General features: G+C 37.2%; 1 protein-coding gene across 28 annotated transcripts in view; it reads left to right on the top strand.

Moving 5' to 3' along the window:
* kcnma1a (potassium large conductance calcium-activated channel, subfamily M, alpha member 1a) overlaps positions 1–24,040 on the top strand; it is a 222,943-nt gene that overhangs the window by 118,576 nt on the left and 80,327 nt on the right. For 22 of the 28 annotated variants that reach the window (XM_088634586.1, XM_088634581.1, XM_088634579.1 and 19 more), the window contains 9 exons: positions 4,258–4,333; positions 7,342–7,417; positions 7,999–8,169; positions 9,644–9,735; positions 17,800–17,910; positions 18,256–18,361; positions 18,701–18,783; positions 21,191–21,260; positions 21,403–21,558. In XM_088634586.1, the coding sequence (XP_088490712.1) occupies positions 4,258–4,333; positions 7,342–7,417; positions 7,999–8,169; positions 9,644–9,735; positions 17,800–17,910; positions 18,256–18,361; positions 18,701–18,783; positions 21,191–21,260; positions 21,403–21,558 (941 nt within the window). Of the gene's footprint in view, positions 1–4,257; positions 4,334–7,341; positions 7,418–7,998; positions 8,170–9,643; positions 9,736–9,820; positions 9,913–17,799; positions 17,911–18,255; positions 18,362–18,700; positions 18,784–21,190; positions 21,261–21,402; positions 21,559–24,040 lie in introns of all 28 variants that reach the window. The other 6 variants (XM_088634582.1, XM_088634585.1, XM_088634589.1 and 3 more) reach the window with 1 other exon arrangement.

The raw sequence follows: 24,040 nt of genomic DNA, 5'->3' as shown, positions 1-24,040 counted from the left end.
TACAGCCATTTTCACTGGGTTTTACGATCCCTAGTACAGAACTAGCAACATTTGCTTTAATTCGTAAACACTTAATCTTCATTTTGTATAGTTTTCCCTCTGCGATGAAACAAAAATTAGACGATAACACACAAACTTGATGAATAATAATGAACAATTTGGAAAAGTGTCATTTAGATACATTATACTGTACATTAATAACAGTCAAATTATGTTTGCAACCAGGAAACAGGTAATTACACTCTCTGTGTAGCATTTGAGTTGGCTGATGTGAGTCCTTAGCTTTCATGTTAGCAGTGAGAACAGATTGTGTCTGTAGGTTTGCAGTTCACTTTGACAGCGTTCTTCAGGCAGCAGCAGTATATGAGCTGAATATTGCACAGACTTAATATCAAACCACAGTTCGTGTCATGACATCTTTCTCAAACATATTGATAGGTCTTCGTGTATCGGATAATGATGATGATTACAATTATTTAAAAGTTTATTAATATTTTGTTACGTTTTGTGCCGTTTTCATGTGAAAAAACGGAATAGACTAAATCTTAGATTGCACATCTGAAGAGGTTCTGCAGCTGAAGCAGAACTAAAGCATTGTCATGGCGTGGGCTTATGATTTCCTAATCATCCCCTTCAAAACCTTGACTGCAGTGTTTCTTCTCTTCAAGCTTATAACTTTCGAATGCGGTAAAATTGATCATACTGTGTGGACAACAGGATTACTGCCACTGACATGCCGTATGTCCTTGATTTTGTTAATGGCCTTTGTGTGTACAGGATGATTGACAGTTCTATAGCGACTGCTTAAGGAAGAAGACAGTATATAATACAGCACTAATTGTATTAGGCTGAGGTGATGAGCTGTCAACCTGAATGCTGCAAAAGTAACATGCTGAAAACAAGGTGGAATACACAATAGTGCCTATAGCTGAAATTTTTTAGTGTTTCACACTCCTTGCGTTGTGCTACTGTAGGTTGAAATGAAAGCAAGCTAATGATTTCTCTACACCCAAAATTATAGCTACATCTGAGAAGTCAATTTATGATTCTCCAATGGACACCCATGCTGGTGAAAGAAAAGTATTTATACTAAAACAATGTTATTCAGAAAGCCCTAGTATTTACAGTAGCTAGCCTGAAGCAGCATTTTAAAAAGCAGAGTCTGTAATTCAGTATACAGTAATGAGTAGACCTTTCCCTGTCTTTGATTAAAGAGAGGACACCAGGAAAGCATGGTTTCTCAATCTTCATGTAAGATGTATTGAATGGACTGAGGTCTTATACCATTATCCACCCATCCCGCACAGGCGCAACCAAATTTCTTTGCATACTAATCAACCAAGGGTTTTGATCAGTTCAGTGTAGAAAGTAATCATCTGTTCATGAGCTGCTCGATTAGTGTGGCCGCATACATTTCTATAGAAAAAATAAAGCTGCTTCAGAATTTTTCATGCTATGTTTTCCACTTCCAAATTGACAGAGCAGCTAGTAGTACAGCAGTCCTGATTAATTCAGGATTATTGTGTATTTTTCTTTTCAATTTCAGCTCCACTAAATCCCAAGAAGAGTTCGGTGATTGTAAGAGCTTTTCCTTTCTAAACATAGTTTGGCTTTATTGGTCAAGGGAAAATAACTTAAATGCACGTGACATTTCATTTGCTGGTAGCAAATTGAAAAATGAAGATCCGTCAGGATCCCTCTTGTAGATTATAGCTGAAATGGCTGTGATGACAAACAGTTCACAGCATTTCTGTGCCCGCAGATTCAAATGTTTTGCGTCCTAGCTGCAGGTCTGCAGGTCTCTGTGTCTTTCCCTGGGTGATTCCTAAAGGAGCTTATGGTGTAATATCCTGATGGAAAAGGGCTTTTTAAGCTTCAGTACATGACTGATCATAACCGGAGGATCTGTGTTAAATCTGGTCCTGACATTTTTTGTGTGTCTTCTCTTTTGTGCGCTGTGCAATGTGAAGAGTAGCCCTTGATTTTTCTACTTGAATCTGCCTGCTGATTGTGTCCTAGTTTTAAAAGAAAAAATGTTGAGATAGTCTTTTTTTTTTACTAACAAAAGAAAAGGCAAGCCTATTATTGCAGGAGATTGATGTGTTCTCAGAAAGGGGCTGTTAGTATCACATGCCCAGTACCGGGAAGTGTATGAAGAAATCCCTCCAGGAGGAAGGCGAGTGGATGTGCAGTGCCAATGTGGAAGCTAAGGACAGTGCAGCTTAATCGGGCAAGCTTTGGTGTCTGCAAAAGCGGCAGGGGTATTGCGCTGACTTGCAAGTAGTTATGATTCCGAGCAAGATTTTAGTTTACCGAGGGCCTGATGGGGGCACGCGCACCGAGACATTTCGGAGCACCAGAAGACGAAAAAAGTCATGCGGAGAATTGTTTCAGAATGGGTACCGAGTCAAGATTAGTCATGGACACGGAGCAGAGAAAGAGGACCCCGACAACTTCCGGCATTCTCTGACTTCTTGTTACAACGTGGTCTCCTACTGGGGTAAGGGTTCTGCGTTGTAAAGATTCTGTCTAATAATACAAAACAGATTTGTCCTGAAAACATCATAGTGTTTAAAACCCAGTGTGGAGGCTAAGTCCTACTGTACATGTCTGACATTATATTGTTGGAGTATTGAATTCTCTAACGTATGGGGGAGTGGACAAGTCAATGTCTGTATACTGTATATAAAACTTGAATTGACCCCCTTCTTTCTTCAGTGGTAAACAAGAATTCTTCAAGCTTTGCTACTTTTGCTAACTAGGACTTTATATAATGTTTTCCCGAATTAATAATCAAGTTACGGAACAAAGAGTTGCACAAATATGCAGACAATCGGCAAGTTCCTTCCTGTCATTCTTTAAAACAATATTTGTATGCTAATTGTTACTGTATACAGTTATATTGGGAGCCTTAAAACTATGGACAGCTGTAGGAAACTTAACATTTTATATGACAACAGATTTAGAGTATTCCGAGGAAAATTATTCATATTGAGACAGCTGTAGGTGCATTGTTTTTAGCTTGGTGGTTTATGGGTTTTCATAATATGCTATTGAAATAACACGCAGCTGAAATACATCCTTTGTGACTTTTTTAATCAAATCCGTTACTTGTGGTTCTTGGATCAAGATTGGTTCTTTGAAAGAATGAGCCTTGGCGTGGTTGGAACAAAATGGTGCACAACTGGAACACAACTGTAAACTGGACAGACTGTTTCTTTTTGAACGACCAAGAGCCTGTCTTTACTGGGAAAAGTTATTCTGTAATCTTTGCATTCTTGTGCAATGTTGGAATTAGTGGGAACGTGTATAATGTGAGACGTTCGCTGATAAGAGCTACTGTACAGCACATAGTGAAAACCCCTGTGTACACAAAATACGTTGTGTCTCGCATTTATCCATATCCCTCTCCTCAGTCACTAGAACCTGGTTTGGGTTTATTCCTAATAAGGGAAATGAAAGGAAGCCTGTACCTTATGAAATGCATGATCTACTGATGTTGGAAACAAAGACACAGATAAGCTTCACCTTCTGAACAACATTCTCATTTTGTTATTAATATATACTGTATCTATATAAAATAAAAATTGTAGTTATTTTTTGCATGTGAAATAACATATATTTGCACCATTTGATAGGTTAATTTGGATATAATAAGTAAAATGAAACCATAAGGAGTGTCACTGACTGTACCTATGCTGCCTGACTGTATCTAGGAATGTGATCTTTTACAGCTGTCCTTGAATTCTGCTGGGCACTGTTTCCTGATGTAACGTTTCGAAATGGTTACCATTTTTAGGTTTACGTCAATGGAGCTACTAGTTCAATCACGTCTGTCCACCTGCTTCTGGTTTAATCCAGGTTTTCATCTCACACAGTTTTGTTCTTGGAACCTTGTAATCAAATTATTTATCTGATAGACAGTGTTTGCAGAGATGCCTTGAGGAGCCTGTTAAGAAATCTGAAATCTACCCATTCTGTAATATTCAGTCAGTTTTGTTATTATTTAAATTGCTTCAATTTTCTAAGTCCTTTTTTTGGATAGCTTTAAGTTAGGCATTTGGTAGGATTGTTCTTTGAGTTGCTCATGAAAGCAATCAAATTGCTAAAGATGGATGATCATTTTAAAGGTATCAGCATTGCAAAAAAAAGTATTACTGTGTTATGCTATGTTATGTTATTAAATAACCAGACAATGTGTACACACAGTTAAATCGCTAGACTATTTTCTGATGGGTTTGTTTTTCCTTTATACAGGTTTAAGGTTTCTAAGAGCCTTAAGACTGATACAGTTCTCAGAAATCTTACAGTTTCTGAATATCTTAAAAACAAGGTAAGTTCTTTTTCTGATCTGATTACCTTTTGAAAAGGGCTTTTTTATAATTGACAATTTCAGTTGAGTATATGTGTTACTGAATCATTCACATTTCCAGTCACTGGTATCGTAATATGATTTTGGCTGGTAATCATTGTACCGTTATCCAGCAGTAATTCCAAATATCCAATCCATGTGTTTCTGCCATATGTAGGATGTTAGGAGATAAACTATTTCAGTCCACAGGGTAAGAACAAGAACAACTCTTTTGTGCAGTTTTAGAAATATGGAAAAGTCACTCAAAATTTGTAAGCATGTGGAATGCAGTTATCTTAATACTGTAGGTTGCAAGTAGCTGTACTGGCATTTCCCTGTTTTGATCAATGATTTGGTTCTAAAATATAAACTTAAAAATAAACAAGCTAATCATATTTCATTACACTGTGGCTAGCAGACAGCACCCACTTGGTATGAGGCATTATTCAGCATTTGGTGCTACAGTACTTCAAATTGCTGTGTGGTGTTCACAATGACGGCTGATAAAAGCCTTTAATTTGTATCTGTAGACACATAAAATTGGAAGGGATAAATTATAGATTTGTTGTTCTGCGTATATAAAGTTCCTTTATCGTGAATTAATCTCATGACTAAGTCCTTTAAACCAATACTGACAAGTAGGCTGCAGAATATTTTGGTACCAAGAGAAAGTGCTAAATCAAGTTGATGTATTTTGATATATAGTAAATTATATAAATGAGACTTCTTGTACCAAAATATATATTTTATACTGTCTAATTGATCACGAATTGGTTAGCCAAATGTATTTTAGTATTTCAAAATATTACAGAAGAGCTTTTCTCAGGTAGGAATATTGATTTGTGTTGAAATGTTTTCACAAGAAATACAATTCATTTTAGAATAGTTTGCTGTAATTCTTTTCTTTCTGAAAGCTCTGCATATGATGTGGCCATGCCAGTTTCCCTGCTGCTTAGAATTAAAGCTTTAGCACAGATGTCAGGAAGAGCTTAGGGCTCAACAAAATGCTTTAGAATAATCCCCTCACTCAATTCAGACTGATGGAGGTAAAGATAGGGATACTTCTCAGCACATGGTAGAATGGGAGCACAGAAGTGCTGCAGTTCATAGTGTCAAAAGAATGATTCCATGTCATTTTATCGGCAATAGAGACAGGTCCCCGGGCTGATTACAAACACTTCCATTGATCGATTTAAAACCAGTAAACAAATGGTTAATTTCTCCTGTTCAGAATGAAAACATTTTTAATTATACAAGTAATAGGGTTATTCCATGCTGAAAAGAGAAGAAAGAAAACACAACGTTTCGGCCGTGGAGCCTATATTTGCTTTCAGTGAACTGTCCTAAAAATTTCCAAGCTATCCATATGGAATAATTGGTCCCTGATGAGAGTTAAATTGAGTCTTGTCCATTTGAATGAAACAGCTATTTAATCAAACCTGGAAGTGCCCGGCATTTGATAATATGATGCTGAAATTATAACGTTGCCTCTTAACGATGTTGGCAACATCCGTGAGTTCTTTTGTAGAAAAAAATCTCTTTGAAATAATGTCAGCTAAGGTTGCGGGCTATTAGACTGTAGAACCTAAAATCCTCAAACCATCCAGTCTCTGTCCAGGAACTGAAGTATTTTCATTCAGCTTCACAGGTACTGGTTGGCTCAAGAGATATTACTTCTTTCATTGCTGTGGTGTTAGAATTTGGCAGGGATTTAGCTTTATAATTCCTTTTATCCCTGAGGACTTGAAAAGAGGAAAATCATTTCTTTATAGGTGCATTATTATTAGCACATTATTTGAAAAAGTAAGTAAAATATTTTTGAACGATATTGTAAAACCACCCATAAAAACTGCAGATTTAAAGCAACATAGAGTTTCATAAAATAAATACGTTTTTAAGTTTAGATATGGCTAATTATCAATAGATGTTCCAGTGTTTGTAAAGAGTCTGTGTATTTCTCTGCACTCAATTTGCCTTAATCATCTGTTCTTTGTTATAATAATGTCAATATATATTTTTGTATTTGAAAAAATATTATGACCCCCAATGTCTTTATATTCTTAAAGAAAGAGTCATAAATATGTACATTTTGAAATGTGATGTGTGGAGAACAGAACATATTGTTCATTCTGCTAACTGAATTTTGCGAAGTGAAACATCATACTGATGTATTTACACATCAGGGGGGTTACAAATGAGAGGAGACCGTTTAGCTAGTAGCTCATAGCTGTTTGATCCATTTTTTCAGAATATCAGCTTCGGGAAAAGGGCTGGGCAACTTGTTCCATACTCCCACAGCCTTTTGTGTAAAGAAGTGCCACTTTTTCTCAGTTATATGTGCACTTCCCTTAGGTTCTACTTGTGTCGTCTGGTTCATGTTTCACTGTTGGCTCTGAAGAAGTGCTTTGGATTGACTTGGAGAATTTTCAATACTTGGACAAGGTCACCTCATGCTCCTGTCTATTCTGTTCATTTTATCCTGTCAGGGAATGTTGTATCTGGTCAGTCTTGTCAGGACCTCCAGTAAGGCAATATCTTTTTTGCAGTGTTTGTTTTCACTTTCACCCTGGTCCTTTGCTCTAGGTGAAGCAGTTTTCTTGTGAGTAATAAAACAACTGGCAAGAGAGAGAAAAGATGGAAGAGACCGATTCATTGACATTCCAAGCATACTCACAGTTTAACCTCGATAGAACCAGGGATTCAGTATCCTGACAATGTACATTAAAATCATACTTATTTAGCACATGTATGACTTAACAATTGTTTTATTTTTATATCCTGTTACGATTTAAGAACATAAGAATATTTATAAACGAAAGGTGGTTGTTCAGCCCAAGATCAGTTTATTTTCTTGGAGCTAGTAATTATAAAACTGTAAAAAGCCAGAACTTACAAACCGGAATCTAGAACAAGTGAATATTTAGAATCTAATTTACATTTTTATAAGGTGTGGAATACTAAAATAACTTTGTAATTCTTGTTTTCATTAGTAATTCCATCAAGCTTGTGAACCTGTTGTCTATATTCATAAGTACATGGCTAACAGCAGCTGGGTTCATACATTTGGTAAGTATAGACCACCATCACCTCTGTACTATATACAGTACTATACTGTATATAGGATGCTCTTAACTTACAGGAAAGTACAAGAAAAGCAAAAGAGATGAATATTATATGCATTCAGGTTCAGGAATTAGCATTAATGCTTTTAGTTTTACATGTTTGTATGTACAGGAAAATATGTAATATGCAAAAACTCCTGTTGCAATACAAAAATATAATGCTTTTGTTTTATTATTGATTTTTCTAAATGAGTTGGAAAAGGAAGATAAGTATGTTAAAAAACAGTCTGCCACTAGATGGTAGCATAGTCATGATTTATGGTAAAATGTCAATGTGCAGGAGTATGAAGCAGTTCTTTAGCAGCAAAAATGAACCCGATAAATATTTTAATTGCCACTCATGTCATCTAGCAACATGACTTCTTCCTCTGTTTTGATAATACTGTTGTTAAATGGCACATAAATTCAGTATTAAAGCAAAACTCAGTCTGGACAGAGTGAAAGAAGAGTTTGGGAATTTAATTTAATTGAGAACGGTGAGAGGAAATGTTCACTGCTTAGAATAAATTTTGCTGTGCGTTCCAGGTGGAAAACTCAGGGGACCCTTGGGAGAACTTCCAAAATTCCCAACCACTTACTTATTGGGAATGTGTCTACTTGCTCATGGTTACTATGTCCACAGTGGGATATGGAGATGTTTATGCAAAAACCACCCTCGGGCGCCTTTTCATGGTCTTCTTCATCCTTGGTGGTTTGGTAAAAATCAGTTTATTTTTTCCCTCCATGTTGATTTCATACTTGCTGTCAATCATCAAAGTCCTTATAAACCTTATAATCTTTTAAGGTAAACTGTACAGTTAATAATTGTAATTAAATAACTTTTACGTTTGTGTTTTTTTGTATTTTTGAAATAATGGCTTAAATTACAGTAATGCTAACTTCAGTTATTTATATGTATGCTAGCTTCATTTTCCTCAGCAGTTGTTGTACTTTGATTATAATGATATTATGTTCATAGAGCTAGAATATGTTTGATGCAGTGTGATAATGTTGTTGCTATTTTTTTAAAGCAGTTTGCGGTTTCAGGAGACCCCACCCTACTGTGTCCCTTCCCAAATTCCAACAAACACAGTGACAGGCAGACGCTCCATAGACCATCCTGACACAAACCCTAGGACCCATCAGACTGAGGTTCACAGAGTCTGCTGCTCATAAATTTAACAACAATATACAGAAGGAACATAATCGAGAATATGTTTGAACATTCTTAATGAAATTCATCTTATGATCGATGGGCACATACCAATGGGATGTGTGTAATATTGTTGCCATGTAAACTCATTTTTACCAAATTAATTCTGAAAAAAGCCCCCCAAAACTAAAATCATTACTTTCTTGTGTTTATCCATTGCTTTCCTGCATTTTATCAGAGTTTCAATTAATTTATTTGTCACTAAATCTTTGTAAATTGTCTGCTCAAATTAAACTTATGTCGTAATTCAATTCTGCATTCAGTACCATTTACAACATGTTGTTGGTGCCCATTTCCTTTATGGTTGTCTTGAGAATAAGAAAGCTGCAGGAGGTTCCCATTGGGTCAGACAAGAAGCAGACACTGTACATCCTTCATCGGAGACACAGGCTATGAAGTTTGCAAAATGCATCCAGCTCATTTTCACTGTAGTCCTAATGAGTCTTAATGTGTTTTGCAGCTGAGTCTCGTCAGGGTGCTCTATTTGAATCAACCTGGCACAGTCTAAGTGTTTGTTGGACAAAACATGGCACATAGATTATTTTTTCTCTTCATTGCTTTATAGATTTTTTTTCTTTCACAGAATGAGTATAAGTCACCTGTGGGAGCCTTTTTTTGGATACCCAATACTTTTTTCAGTATCCCACATCCATAAAAACTGGGGATTTGTCCTAACATTTTTTTTTCTTTAAAAAAACCCAATGATTTGAGCCCTGTCACTGAATATGATGAACCTATTCTCTTTAATTTGCAAACCAACTCTAAAACAATACCGATCATTTTGACAGCTTTGCTTCCCTCAGTTTTTTCTCTTTATAAACATACAGCTAGCATCTACAAAACTAGATTTTTTTTCCCCCTTCGTAGATCTAATTCTTTTGTATTTCCAGATCTTACGACAATATCCTCTGACAGTAGTGCCCCCTTCTTTGGCCTATCTTTTTTAGTCTTTTCTTCTGTCTCCTATCTTCTCCTTAGGCCATGTTTGCCAGCTACGTCCCTGAAATCATAGAGTTAATAGGAAACCGCAAGAAATATGGTGGTTCCTATAGTGCGGTAAATGGAAGAAAGTAAGTACTTCATGGGGCTCTGCTGCCTCTGCCGCAGTAGAACACTCTCTGCATGCCATTTTCTTTTTCTGTTTCATGCATGTAGGCCATGTTTGCTCGCTACGTGCCAGAAATTGCTGCTCTCATCCTTAATCGGAAGAAATACGGAGGGAGTTATAACTCAACTCGAGGCAGAAAGTAAGTCAAAACCAGACCAGGTGTGGTTGTGTGACCCAGGTCCCTTTTTATGGGGCGGTAGGTTCTGACCCACAGGAATATTTGTCTGAACTGTGACGTCAGATGTTACCTGTGAAAAAAGAAATAAGGAAATGGAATGTCACACTGTGACTGGAGACCTCGGCCACGATGTGTCGTGCTGTTGCTCTGTGTCGCCCTTCGTGAATCAGTACAAGCCATCGTTGTTCTTCTGCTTTATTTTTGCACATCCAGCTGTAAATTCCCACAGACTAGAGCTTTCATGACTGTGAAATATTTCTCTGGGCTTTCTTGGTTGCCATTCATTTGACATTTCCTACACAGTTTTGTCCTATGTGGTAAATCAGCTGCTGAGTGTAAGATTTAGATCCTGGTCATTGTGGATGTGCTTAAGCTTTTCATCCTGAACAATAAGTCATGAAAACCCTAGTTTTTGTAACTACCAGTTATGAGTTTTAGTTCCCACCAAAATCTGACATGGGAGTCCCCATTTTCATTATTTTTTATTGTCCATCTGAGTGATTTATCATTTGTTTCAGTGGTTGTTACTTTGGCCTTAAAAGTCAGTTCGCTCAGTGGGTACTTCTGTTTTTGTCTGCTTGACTTCCTGCATGTTCTGTGTGTCTTGAGGTCTAGTGGCTTTTTCTTGGATGAGCATTTCCCTGAGAAAAGCCAGTGTCTCGTCTGCTCCCACTTGTTCATTCCCCATCGCTGTTTTACACTAATCTGGCCCTGATCTTCAGTCAGCCCCCACACCCTGAATCCCTGGATGCCTCAGCTTTCTGAATGCAGGCCCTCAATTACTTTCGGCTCACTTGCCCACTGGTCTTTGTTCTCTGTGTCTCATTTTTGTAGTCACAGTGTGTTTTGTAGGTTTTTTTTTTCTGAACGTCTATGTGGCGAATCTGAAATCCCACCCACTTCCTGACTCAAACTCGGCTCTGTCATCAGCACATGGACTGCCCTATCTGCATTGAACTCAAGCAGTTGGTGGTAAAGTCTGCTGCTAAATATTTTTAAACAGGCATTTGGTCACGCACAGCTTTCATTGTGCACATGTAAGGGCAAGAGCAGAGCAGAAAAGCCATTAGCACTTTTTTGTTTGATGCTATTTTCCTGTCACTAATACAAGATTGATGAAATGTTGTGTTTGGCCAGAATTTCACATTTGGATTTGCAGTTTGGTGTTGAGAGAATGGGTTGTCAAAACGACTGAGTTTTTTTTTTCTTTCTCCCTGGTGTTACAGGCATGTGGAAGTAATTAGAATTTTACAGCCTGTAGTTCAACTATGCACAGAGTCTGGCAGCAGACTTTATAATAATATTTTTGATTTATATATACCGCTGTACCATTTTATACTTTAAATGTGAAAGTCAACAAAATCTCATGCACTATTGCTAAGACCAAATACAGCGCTGTTAATGGTACAGTAGTATTCAAATAAACTGTTAACCCATGCTGATGTTTGACTTCACCTGGAGGTAGATCATTACACAGATATGCCTGTAAACTTGAAACAGTGTAGTAACAGAGATAACACCTGCTGCATTGATGCAACAAGGAAAAGAATGCCCCAGGCACATGATGCCTATCCTGTATTTTACATCAGCCTTTCTAAGAACAAAAGACTTCTCATACCCTAAGACATTCCAGATGTAATACAGTCCAGAATATGTCAATACACTGAATCTTTTTCACTTTACAAATGGTGGACACACACCTCAAGATACATCACACCCCAGTCCTAATGCATTTCTTATGTAACGTGTTATCTGCCTCGTTTGGAAGCTTAAGGCTAAACCCTTCCAGTATCAAAGTAAATGTCTTTATGGATGTTTATTCCTGATTTTTTTCTGCTTTTGAAAAGGCCATGGTTAGGCCTACGTTATAGATGTGCTGGAGCAGATAAAGGTTTTCCAGGTTACAGGCAACGTACTGTAAGTCCCGAGCCCTCAACACTGGCATAAGCTTAATTTCTCCAATCTTGAACCGGAATCACCAGTCACTTGCAATCGAAAGGTTAGAGTTTGACAGTCTGGGATTTCTGTTTTTCTGAGCTTCCCAACTATGGATGTATTAGGATGGCAGCACAGGGGATGGATTCTCAGTCTCCACAGTCTGACATACAGTACTTTATTAGGAAAGTGCTCTGATTAGATGTGTCAATATGACCAAAAATGAATATGTTCTCTAGAACAAGGCCTAGAGAATCGACAAAAAACGTTCTCAGATAAAATTCCTTAGTAAGTAAGGCTCAGAGTCTTCTGGTATATTGTTTTTTGGAATATGGAATTTTTGGAATTTAAAACATCATGCACTGTTATTGAGGGTTAAATTAGGATTTGGGGGCTAAAATGACAACAGAAATGTGCAATCTTCAAGTAAAGGTTAATGCTGAAGAGAGATCTTAGTTTGATATGAGAACAGAAAATGTGATGATGGGTACAGTACAGCAAGGTAGGACTGGCCCAATGATATTAATGCACATTCCTTTTTATGTTGTATCCCATATTGGAATTTGTAGCCTCATGTTCTGCTCGGTTGAACTCTTAAGCAAAGACTCTTCATCATAAGAAGCTGATGAAGAATACCGGAATCCAGTAACTTTCATATACAGTATCTCTCATAAGTGAACCTTACTGTATGTACAGTAAAGCATAAATAAATGCTGTGTAATCTGTCTAAGAGATAAATATTTCACCAAATTCCAAATTGTAAATCCTGTGTGTCGTATTGTAATACACAGGTCTGTTTTATGGAAGATGTAGACCTGATGTGAGATCTTTGTGAAGATCCCTGTAAGGATTAGAGCAGTAGCAGAGTGTTGTGGCTGGATCTGTGGTGCTGATGTTGGAGCTGGTTTTCCACTGTGTTCTAAGGATCACTTGTTACACTGTTATGCCTGCATGTCCCAGTCTTGCATGCCACCCCTCAGCTTTCCTGTGTACTTGCTTGTTACTTGTTGTGGTCCTTTGTGTTGTTGTACAGTATGTATGTTAAGTTTAACATTCTTACATGTCATACGCCACATGTCTATTGTTTACTTTAAATAAGTCAATTCACAATAAACATGTTTTGGGCACAGTAAAACAGTTAAACATACACAGCCACCATAGGCATGTGCACATGTGTGTTAACCAAGCAGGACTAATCATAGTATCATGCAAACAGGCCTAGAAGTCATTTCCTTCTCAATATGAAAGGGTAAGTGCTCTTAGACAAGCAAACCTAGAAAACATCACAGGTTCACCAGGAGATAATAGAAGAAGTTTGGAAACAAGAATCTTAATAAAAACTTAAAGTGTTGATTATTGACCGTGTTCATTAAGTTTTTAAGTCACTTCAGAATACCATTTCATACAAAACTATGGAAATGTTTACATTTGGACTTAACTTGTCTTGCTGCAAGCCACTTTCGTTATTTGTCCTGCTTTCGAATTATTTGTTTTTTAACAAAGAAAAACAGAAACAAAGAGAAACAAAGATAAAAATAAACAAATGACCTCACATTAACAGAAAGCCATTTGGGAGAAGAAAATAAAAATACTACTAATAATATCATTTTGCAAGAAATGGGGGTGAAGTATTGTACAGGGTACCATGCAATAAATGCTTTAGGTGCTTTTTCCTTGTGTGAGAATATGAAGCCAATTCAATTTTTCTTTGGACAGCAGTGTGATCAATGACCGCTACAAAATGAGCTAATCAATTTTCAACCACAGCAGTCTACAGTAATCCAATACGTAGACGTTAAATATCCATAGAACCAGAAGGCTGTTTGTTCCTGTAGTCACTAATTGTCTTTTGGCTCTCTGCTTTGGCTAGAAAGCAGAGTTGAGCATTGTTATTATGAAGATTGTCTTACAGGGTTTGCGGATCCATTAGGAATCATTCCTTCATGTGTGGCTGCTTTCCTAAGTCGTGGTTCGACATTCATGCGTTTGGAATTCCATTCTTTGATTTCTGAAGTTAAAATGCTAACTTACAAGTCATAAAAGTTCATTGAGACTAATTTTTACAAGGTTTGTCTATCGGAGTTTTAGAAATTACTTGAAACTTCTCAAGTGACATTAAATTGGCAGTTTTCATAATGGATCTATTCAAGTTATTCATACTTTATAATTATGCTAACAGCTCATTAGTGTTGTCAGAGGCTGAATGTAAATATAGCGATGGTCACAATTATGGGCTTATCTAACTGAAATACAACTGAGAAGGGAAGAATCAGCATAAACAATTTATTATTATGGAAATTTAATGATATCCAAGAGACAAAGTTTTATAGCCCTTTTATTGCAAATGTTTATTTGAATTGAGCCCCCATGGTAGCTTTCATGGTGGCCCGTGCTCAAGGCATTTTGTCATACAAATTCAACAACTAATCTATTTGGCCATTTATTAGTCAGTCCTAATCATCTCCTTGATCTTTTTCATTGTATACTTCCATTTCTCCCTTTCAATTACTTCCAATATATACTTCCAATATATACTTATATACAATGTATACTTCCAATTCCTTTGCCTGATTGGCTGTCTTTTTAGGGTTTGTGACCCAATCATGCTGAAAATCAAACATGTCACCCACAGAATGACTTATAATAATAATAATTGCTTACACTTATATAGTGCTTTTCTGGACACTCCACTCAAAGCGCTTTACAGGTAATGGGGACTCCCCTCCACCACAACCAATGTGCAGCCCCACCTGGATGATGCGACGGCAGCCATAGTGCACCAGTACGCTCACCACACATCAGCTATCAGTGGGGAGGAGAGCAGAGTAATGAAGCCAATTCATAGATGGGGATTATTAGGAGGCCGTGATTGTTAAGGGCCAATGGGAAATTTGGCCAGGACACCGGGGTTACACCCCTATTCTTTTCGAGAAACACCCTGGGATTTTTAATGACCACAGAGAGTCAGGACCTCGGTTTTACATCTCATCCGAAGGACGGCGCTTATTTATAGTATAGTGTCCCCATCACTATACTGGGGCATTAGGACCCACATGGACCACGGGGTGAGCGCCCCCTGCTGGCCCCACTAACACCTCTTCCAGCAGCAACCTTAGTTTTTCCCAGGAGGTCTCCCATCCAGGTACTGACCAGGCTCACACCTGCTTAGCTTCAGTGGGTTGCCAGTTGTGAGTTGCAGGGTGATATGGCTTGTCTTCCTGTGGTATCATCAGCACTACACAACATTCTGACAGTCTTGCTCTTTGAGCTGAAACACTGGGATGAAGCTCTTTCCTCTGCTGCCGACACTTTTATGTTCACTTTCCTTTGGTCTAAATCTTTATTGTTTAGCTCTTTGTGGCAAGCCAGCTGAAGAAAGGGCCGCAGTCACAGCAGTCCTGCTACGTGGAGCCACCATAGCGCCTCTAACTGGTGTAAATAGCCACACCATCATTATTGGTATTCTCACAGGGATGTAATTAGGCTTTGTTTCATCTATAAAGAGTGTGCCAAAGAAAGTTTTGTTTGCGTTTTTTTCTATATTGTGAGAAATTAGAAAGGCCTGCATTGCCCGAATAAGGCCTCCTGCATTGACTTTTCAGCCATTGTATTTTTTGTAGGTAGGGTTTCTCACCGTCCTCAACGTTTGCTCATTTGCAGTATTCTTTATCAAATGAAACAGTGAGTCACTAATATGAAATGAACGAACTTGATGCCGAAGTGAAATCAGCTGAGGGCTGATTTGGAACCAGTTAGCCTGTTCTTTAATCATGCTGTATTTTCTCATTTACTCCACATGTAAGTGGATTTAAATGCTTATCTGTGCAGTTCGTGGCCTGAGCTTCACAAGACACATAGATTTTTCCTGTGTGACAGGGCTCAATAGCACTGAGCACGTTGCTGAAGTGATGTTAAACCCCTTGAGCCGTTTACAGATTCTCCCACATGTGGCTCTCAGACAGTGAGAGCACAGAGCTGAAGAATACACTTCCTTTGTGACTGGTGCTGATGCTATATTATATCTCTTCTCTTAGGAGACACGATACCCCATGTCTTGTGCACTTCTGTTCTACCTTTTAAATTTACCAATTTAAAACAATCAGGCAATCAAGTGTTCCTTGTCACAGATTTTCGCATGGTCTTCTTACCTTGTACAGACTACCAGATGAGCTAAAAGGGCTGCATGCCTTCTTCATTTGTAACCTTTATGTTGTTATCTCAGGTCTGACAGTTGTCTAAAAACTTCTGACTCAGAAGGCAACAACTGTTACAACAAGTAATATAGAAGTGTTTGTCCACAGTTACTCATGCTTTTTAAATGACATACTTCCATTTGCCATTCACAGAAAGTTCCAGGATTTCTGAAGCTACCTATAATTTATATTATAGGTGTCCCATAATTTTGGCCATCAGCATACAAACTGCATTTAAAATAGCTCCAAACTTTAGAAATATCATCTAAAATGTGCATGAATTACATATCTAGAAAGTTATTAATTTATCATTTAGGAATTTGCATACTTTGGATCACAGAAAACATTCAGGTTATGTAAAAATTCAGGTTTTAAGAATTTCATTCCTGGTAATTATAGGAGTTTGCACCTATATTTTCTCTTCGTCCTACATAAAGTAGCTTCTGTAGGCCTAAGGGAGCTCTTACATTTCACCTTTAATGCAACACCATGGAGTCACCAAGAGCTGAACATCCTGAGTTACATCTACACTGCTACACTAACTTAGTAGAATCACACATACACAGTGCTCAGTTAGGTCTCCTAAGCCTTAATGATAGAAACAGGTGGCTTTAGTGGATGCAGAGAGGGCAGACATCAGCTCTTGCCCATGTCATCCTGGAATCACCTGGCTAAACTCCAATTGGGTCTAGAATGGACCCTCACTTGTAGGATTCATTTCATACTCATTGTCACTAAAAGAGACTGAGTTTCAAGAAACACAATCTGGATTGCTTCTGCCAGTATGGAATTGAGAAACAGTCCAGAGCAATGTGGATGTTTACCGGAATAAAAACTGTTATCATACATTTATGCTGTTGTAAGTGACGGAAGAGGAAGACTCGATGATTCTTTTATGAAGTTGTTTACATTTATGAAGAAAGACAGAGTTTTCTTACTCCTACTGTAAACAACAACATTTTTAGGGAGGTTTTCATATGTCACCTTTTTGATTTTTGTTTGGCTCATTTTAGAGCTTGTGAGTTTTATTCATCCATGATGTCTTTAAAAGGCAGGCAAAATCAACCACTTGAAAACTACCAGCATGTTTCTGTAATTGTGAACGTGATCCATTTCATAGTTTTTGGCCAGCTCATCTGCACAATTTCTAGGACTAAAAAAAATCTGTGTTGCTAATTTCTGTTTTCGAAAACTATCCTCCTACTTACTGCATTTTGTGAGAATACATGAACATACTGCAGGGAAATATTAAGTTTTGAAAAAAGAACAAAATGCTCTCTGCTTAGGAAGAAAATGTTTAAGATCATGTATATATAAATTGTTCCAGTGTTAATGTCCACACATCCACCTTTAGCAAAATGTACTGTACAGTCTTGTTGGGAGGTTTGCTTGTTTTCATTAAAAAAGTTTCACTGAATGATTGAGACTGACTATTCAAATTGTGATTAAGTCAAGGAGCTGCTACCTGAAGAGTAGAGCTCAGTATGTTTCCACTATAAAGTATTTTACTACATCATGTTCAGGTGATAGTATTACAAATCTCTTTTCTTCAAAGTCGTTCAGTAACTTGCAAAGTCATAACATGGTTGTATTGAAATGCTATTTACTGAATAGTTTTTCAAACAATAATACTTAGTATTTTTGTGAATTGTTTTTTTTTTCTTTTAGGTTAATCCAGTTTTTAATTTTTTCTCTTAAATGCTGTGTTTTTTCCCTACAGGCATATTGTGGTCTGTGGTCATATTACACTTGAAAGTGTATCCAACTTCCTGAAAGACTTCCTGCACAAGGACAGGGATGATGTCAATGTAGAAATCGTTTTTCTCCATAAGTACGTTTCGGAGTCATTCTGATAACTGTGTTCATCTTGGAACACTAAAGTCTACTTCAGTTGCACAAACATTAGGGAGTCCTACCAGTCCAATCCCATTTCCCTCTCATTCAGCCTTGAAGACCACTGTTGCAAGAATTATGAGTCTGAATATTACAGAACAGTCTAAATTACCAGTAGAAAATTAATCCAAATTTTTTGTATCATGACTCAGAATGAAAAATAATTTAGAAGAAGTCTCCTTAAAGTTACTATATGTACTGTATTTTTTCTCATGCGTTTGCCATTGCTGCTTTGTGCCGATTACAAAAAAGTCCCTGACACTTTCTGTACTTTCCATGACAGTATTTCCCCTAATCTTGAGCTGGAAGCCTTATTTAAACGACACTTTACTCAGGTGGAATTTTATCAAGGATCTGTTCTCAACCCCCATGACCTAGCCAGAGTGAAGGTAACCCTCGATTCTTTCATTTCTAGTCCTTTTTTTCTATATTGAACAATTATTGTAAATCTTAAGTTCCTCATTATCTGTTTAGCTGACAGTTGTGCAAAGGTTTCTAGGAGTAATGTAAGGAAATACTTTGATTTTGTCATCATTAGCAAAACATCTGTAAATATTGTTTTAACTGTGTACCCAGTAACCTAGATTTCCGTTACTGTACTTTATAGTAAGTTGTGACAAGCAGCAGATAAGATTGTAAAGGCACCAGTCAGGGTGATAAATTGTTTCTACTGTAAAAGTAGACGCGGTTTCCTGAAAGCTCACTCTTTTTCTTTTTTTCATGCTCAGATAGAGTCAGCAGACGCCTGCCTAATTCTGGCTAATAAATACTGTGCAGATCCCGATGCTGAAGATGCATCTAACATCATGAGGTGAGACACCTGACACTGTGGTATTACAACAGTTCTGCAGAGGCCTATTTTGGGATCCCATTTATCACAATGGGCTGTGTCATATGGTTATATAGATCATCTTTATCACTGCAATAAATTGACGGGGGAACCTCTACAGTGTGTACAGTGTACGTGAAATCAAATATCTATAAACGGAAGTTGCAAATAATAAAAAATATTACAACTGTAATGAGGGTGAGAGAGAGCATGCATCTTAAAAGATGAAGATGTACAGTATAAGAGTTTTTCAGTCTCTTAGTTTTGTTTATTTATTCTAACATCTTGTACACCCACCCCTGCTACCACGATCATATTGGCAAATTGAACTCCCTGCAGTTTCGAGTTGTGCACGCACTAAAGTAAAGTAGCAGGGAACCTGGGACAACATGACACGCTTGTGTTGCAACACCCTGGATAGAGCAAGTCTGTCTCTGATCAAGTAAACACCATTGATTGGTGAGTAGCCCATCACATTCAGCTACGGTCTTTTTCACACAGCAATGATGCCATTTCTGCACTGCTGAACATGGGCACGCCTGCTTCCTGTCAGGCGAAAGTAGAGCGACAAAGATGACATCATTATTACTGTAGCTCGGTGACCCACTGGACGTCTACAGCAGTTGTCTTAGTGCCAATTAACAAATGAAACTGAATTAATAAATACAAGTGCTCTAAAGAGGACTAGTGCTGTTGTTGCTGCTTTTTGTAATCATGTAGTGTTTGTGTCCCTCAACCATTTCAAGGCACAAAGTGATCTCAGAACTGCAGTGGGCCATGAGTGTACTGGGGATAAATGATGCTCAGACTTTTAAGAGGAGTATTTCATACTGCTTCCTTTATTTAGTAAAATAATGCTACTTACTGTGAAATTAAAAAGAAAATCACCAGAAACACTAGCAGTATTTGATATTTCTACATTTACAGTATACAGTATATGCACATTGTGTAAATGTCAGCTGTAAGAGAATATATATGAGGCCCTGAAAATGTACAAGGCCATGCTGCCTAATACAGACCCAAACATATTGCATATTGTTTATTGCTATCATGTCGAGACTGATCTGTCTATAAAAATGTTCACCCCTAAGATCTGCCTCCTGAGAGGTGAGATTTTGTCTGAAGCTATAGGACTATATTTTTTATAGCTTTTTCCTGTTGCGCTCAAGGGGATGACAGAACATTGAGTGCCATTTTTAAAACAATGGCATGTTTCTTTAAACTCCTAAACAAAAAATTGAAAGCGGCTTTTCCAATTATAACAGGTACACATCTGCCAAGAAGACGAATAATAAGAGGAATAACAGTCTTCTGTGGAATGACAAGCCAGTGTATCCTCAGAATTCCTGAGTTGTCATTTCTTAGGCAGCACAAGATATTCCTTGTCATCTGCTCTTGTTTGGTGAATCCATCAGTATTTTTAAAATAGCTTTCAATTTTACCAGTGCACTCAGCACTTGTATTATTTTTATTATCATAATCAGCATTCAAAATCCAGCTGTCATTTATGCTTTTCCTATGATTTCATTATGTGCTGGATTTTTTTCCTATTAACGTGTCTCGTTGTCACATTAAGGATGGAGCATAGAAACCTTCATTTTTTCACGATATGTTAAGTTGCACTTACTGTAAGTACTGTCAGCAAACAGTATAACCTGGAGACCTAAAGTTTCTTTTCAATTGTGCACACGTGCCTTGAGACAGCCTCTAATGTCCTGCAAGTAAGTCCATCTAGTTTAATGAATGTGCTTGACACACTTGTCATAGAAAAAGAGTGGAACATTTGAATGAATGAATTACTGTATAGCTTCATTATATGTGCCTCTTTAGCGCTGGGCATTTTCACAAGACTCAGCATTTCTCCAAAAAAATTCATTTAGATGCCACAAAACCAAATTAGTTGTAAACTGAGATGAACATGGTTGGAACCATGGATGCCTTAGTTACACAGCAAAATGTCCTGTATTTTGAGAACCTGAGGGAATGCTTGCATATCATGTTTAAGGTTTCCATCTACATTTGAAATATTTCTCACTGATCCCATTGAAGATTCAGTGAATTAACCACAGATTAAAGTGTTTTGAAAGACAGAATCCACAGAAAGCTCATTGAGCTCTTTATTTATGACATGCCTTAAAGCAGCCGCATCTTACCAGGTTTATGTGCTGTTGTCAACAATAGCCTTGAAAATGCAGTATGGGGGAGGTACACATGAATAAGGTAGTGGGTCTGGCACATATTAGCAATAACTTTAGACTAAAAATCAGCTGGAGAAATGTAACTCCCCACCCCCATCCCTTAAATCATTTTTTTTTAATTTAGGCTAAAGCTTTCTGCTCCAATACATTTTTTCATATAACTTTTAACTGTTTTTTCTTTGGTTTTGTAGGGTAATCTCCATCAAGAACTATCATCCAAAGATACGAATAATCACGCAGATGTTACAATACCACAATAAGGTGAGGAAAAGGGAATTTTCGTTATACACATGATGTCTTCAAAACAAGCCAGCATTTCTGACCTCTTTCAATTGTCAGTGCTTTGATTTCTTAGTATGTTTCTATACAAAGAAGCAATTGTAACATCCTTGTACTTTTCCAGGCCCATCTGTTAAACATTCCGAGCTGGAACTGGAAAGAAGGGGATGATGCAATTTGCCTTGCTGAGCTGAAGCTGGGCTTCATTGCGCAGAGCTGCCTGGCTCAAGGTCTCTCAACAATGCTAGCCAACCTCTTCTCCATGAGGTCATTCATCAAGGTACTGTTGCACTCTAAGACTGTGTACCACATACCATGAGGTATTGATTTGTCCACTGGTTTAACAAAACAAATGCAGGTCATCATACTGCATGTTAATCTTTTCTTTGTAAAAATGCGCCATTTGGGTATAAGATAAAAGTCACCTTTAAAATAATATTTAAGGTTGTGCTCTTATTTTGGCACATTTGTGAAGCAACATTTTTTTTTTGTTATTATAAAGTAGTTCATTTGGTTTTTCGGCACTGCCAAATAAGCATAGTTTGAAATTAGTGGTTTGACTTTTAAGATTAACTGTCCTTCAGAGGTCTAATATAGATTTGAAATTCAAACCATGTGTCAGTCTTGTGAAGTATATGTTTTGTACAGCATCAGAACCCATTTGTATTTTTAGCACAATGTGTTGCGTGGTTGCATCCTTACGAAGAATGAGTCTGGACACATTCATGGTGTATTTCTCATGGGACATTTTAGAAAAATACACTACATTTAAATTAATGGAAACCTGTCCCTAAAATAGGGTTTTGCTTTACCTTAATAAAGAGGTGAACTTTTTAGGCAATGACATGACATACTTTTATATATAAATATGATTCAATATATTAAGGCTTTTCGGGAAAGCATTTTGAAGAGAAGTGATCAAACTCCTGTTTGTTAGAATTTGATGGCTGAAGGACAATAGAGCAGAGATTTAAACACGAAGGTTAAATGTGTGCCCACTATGTAGGCTTGCTGAAGGGGAACAAAACATAATTGCACACAAATGTTGTGGCTGCTTCCTCAAGGCTTCTGTCTTTCGAAGTAATGTTTTTGGAATAAGGGGTCTGCCTTAAGGATATGTAACAGTCATCACTGATTTTCAAAGCATTTCCTCATCCACGTAAAGGCTTATGCTGTGTCTTTCTCTTTAATGGTTACATTTGCTATTTGAATTGCTGTTTCAGTTCAGTTAAACTGGATGTTTTTATGTCAATAAAAGGATCACTTCTTTAATCTTAGAACATTCATTGTTTTAAAAGATCTTTAATTTGAACAGGCATGATAATAAGTGACACAATGTCAGAATACATGTAAAGAAAACCTGTATCCAAATTTCCACTAGTATTTAACATTTTTAACATAATAGCAAGCAAATTGTACTTTCCTAACATGTTAAGTCAATCAAAACCAATGGCAAAGAATCACTGGTGAAGTTACATACTGTAGACTTAATTCACTGAGTGACTTTACAGCGGTATGATTTATTCAGACTGTCTGTCCAATCTCTAATTAAAAACAAACATCAAAAACCAAAATGTTATATTTGAACCTAATTTTTTCCTTTTGGTTTTATAGCATAAAAGCATATGGAATCTTTTATTTAACTTTTGGCAACAAATTAAACGGGATGACTGAAGCCAAAATGTATTATAGCATTCAACTATAATAAAAATACATGCTGTAATGAGACATTTAAAAGGGCACCATTAAAAATGGTATTGAATTGAAGAGCAAATCTTAAAGAAGAAAAAATCCTGTAATTGTCTTGATCTTCCTTTTCATATTTCTGGCACCAGATTAAGACCCTTCAGAGCACTAAGGGAACGATGGAGTCAGGACATTTTCTGAATGATCATAGTTCATTAGGGACAGGATATGAATGCAGTGTTTCCAAAGCAAGAAAAAAAAAGTTAATCAATAAATGAATGGCTCATGGGTTTTATGCTGCAGTTTTGGTGTGGAATGTGTCTGTCACTTAAAAACTGATGGTTTATTAACAAGAAAGAGAACCTGAGAACCTGGAGAGTTGAGCTTTAAAAAAATGTCCTGTTCTTTTGTTCAAGACAAAAGCAAGATAGCCTGTCTCACAGTTCTTCATCATGGACAATTAGGAAGTGGACCAGAAGGGAATTTGGAGGTTATAATGACAAGCCTGCAATGACCAATCTGTTATATTTTGCATAACAGCCCTTGAGCATTATTGACAGGAACAGATAAAGATTGGGCAATTAATTGCAAGGCATTGGATCGAGTAGCAGTTCAGACCATTATTAAGTATTCCATGTACATTATTTGATTTTAAACTTTAAACATTTATAATGGACAGCAGGGGAAATTCTCCTGAAAGCCTTTTATCTTGCATTTTGTTGACTTAACATGAAAAATTGTTACAGTGTTCTTACAGAAGGCTAACAACGCCTTGCAATAATATATGAATTGGAAATCATTTTCAAACGTGTAAGGAATAAATTTAAACCTGAAAAAACATGAATAAAGCAATTCAAGTCATCATTTACAGTACGAATATTTGCTCAGAGAATAAACTGTTTGGCCTTTCAGAAGGAGGGAAGTGAAATAAGTGTGCACAGCCTAACAAGATTAAATGAGAAGATAAGTTGTGAAATCATAGCTACAGAGGAACTAAAGAAAATAATTGTTCAGAGGGATGATGTGAAAAGAATATTTAGACCTGCGTGAAAAATTTAGATCTGCACTGACAGGCT

This window comes from Lepisosteus platostomus, chromosome 6 (genome assembly GCF_059453375.1).
Source record: "Lepisosteus platostomus isolate fLepPlt1 chromosome 6, fLepPlt1.hap1, whole genome shotgun sequence".
In the NCBI taxonomy this organism is placed as follows: domain Eukaryota; kingdom Metazoa; phylum Chordata; class Actinopteri; order Semionotiformes; family Lepisosteidae; genus Lepisosteus; species Lepisosteus platostomus.
This window is presented reverse-complemented; position numbering and strand designations above follow the sequence as displayed.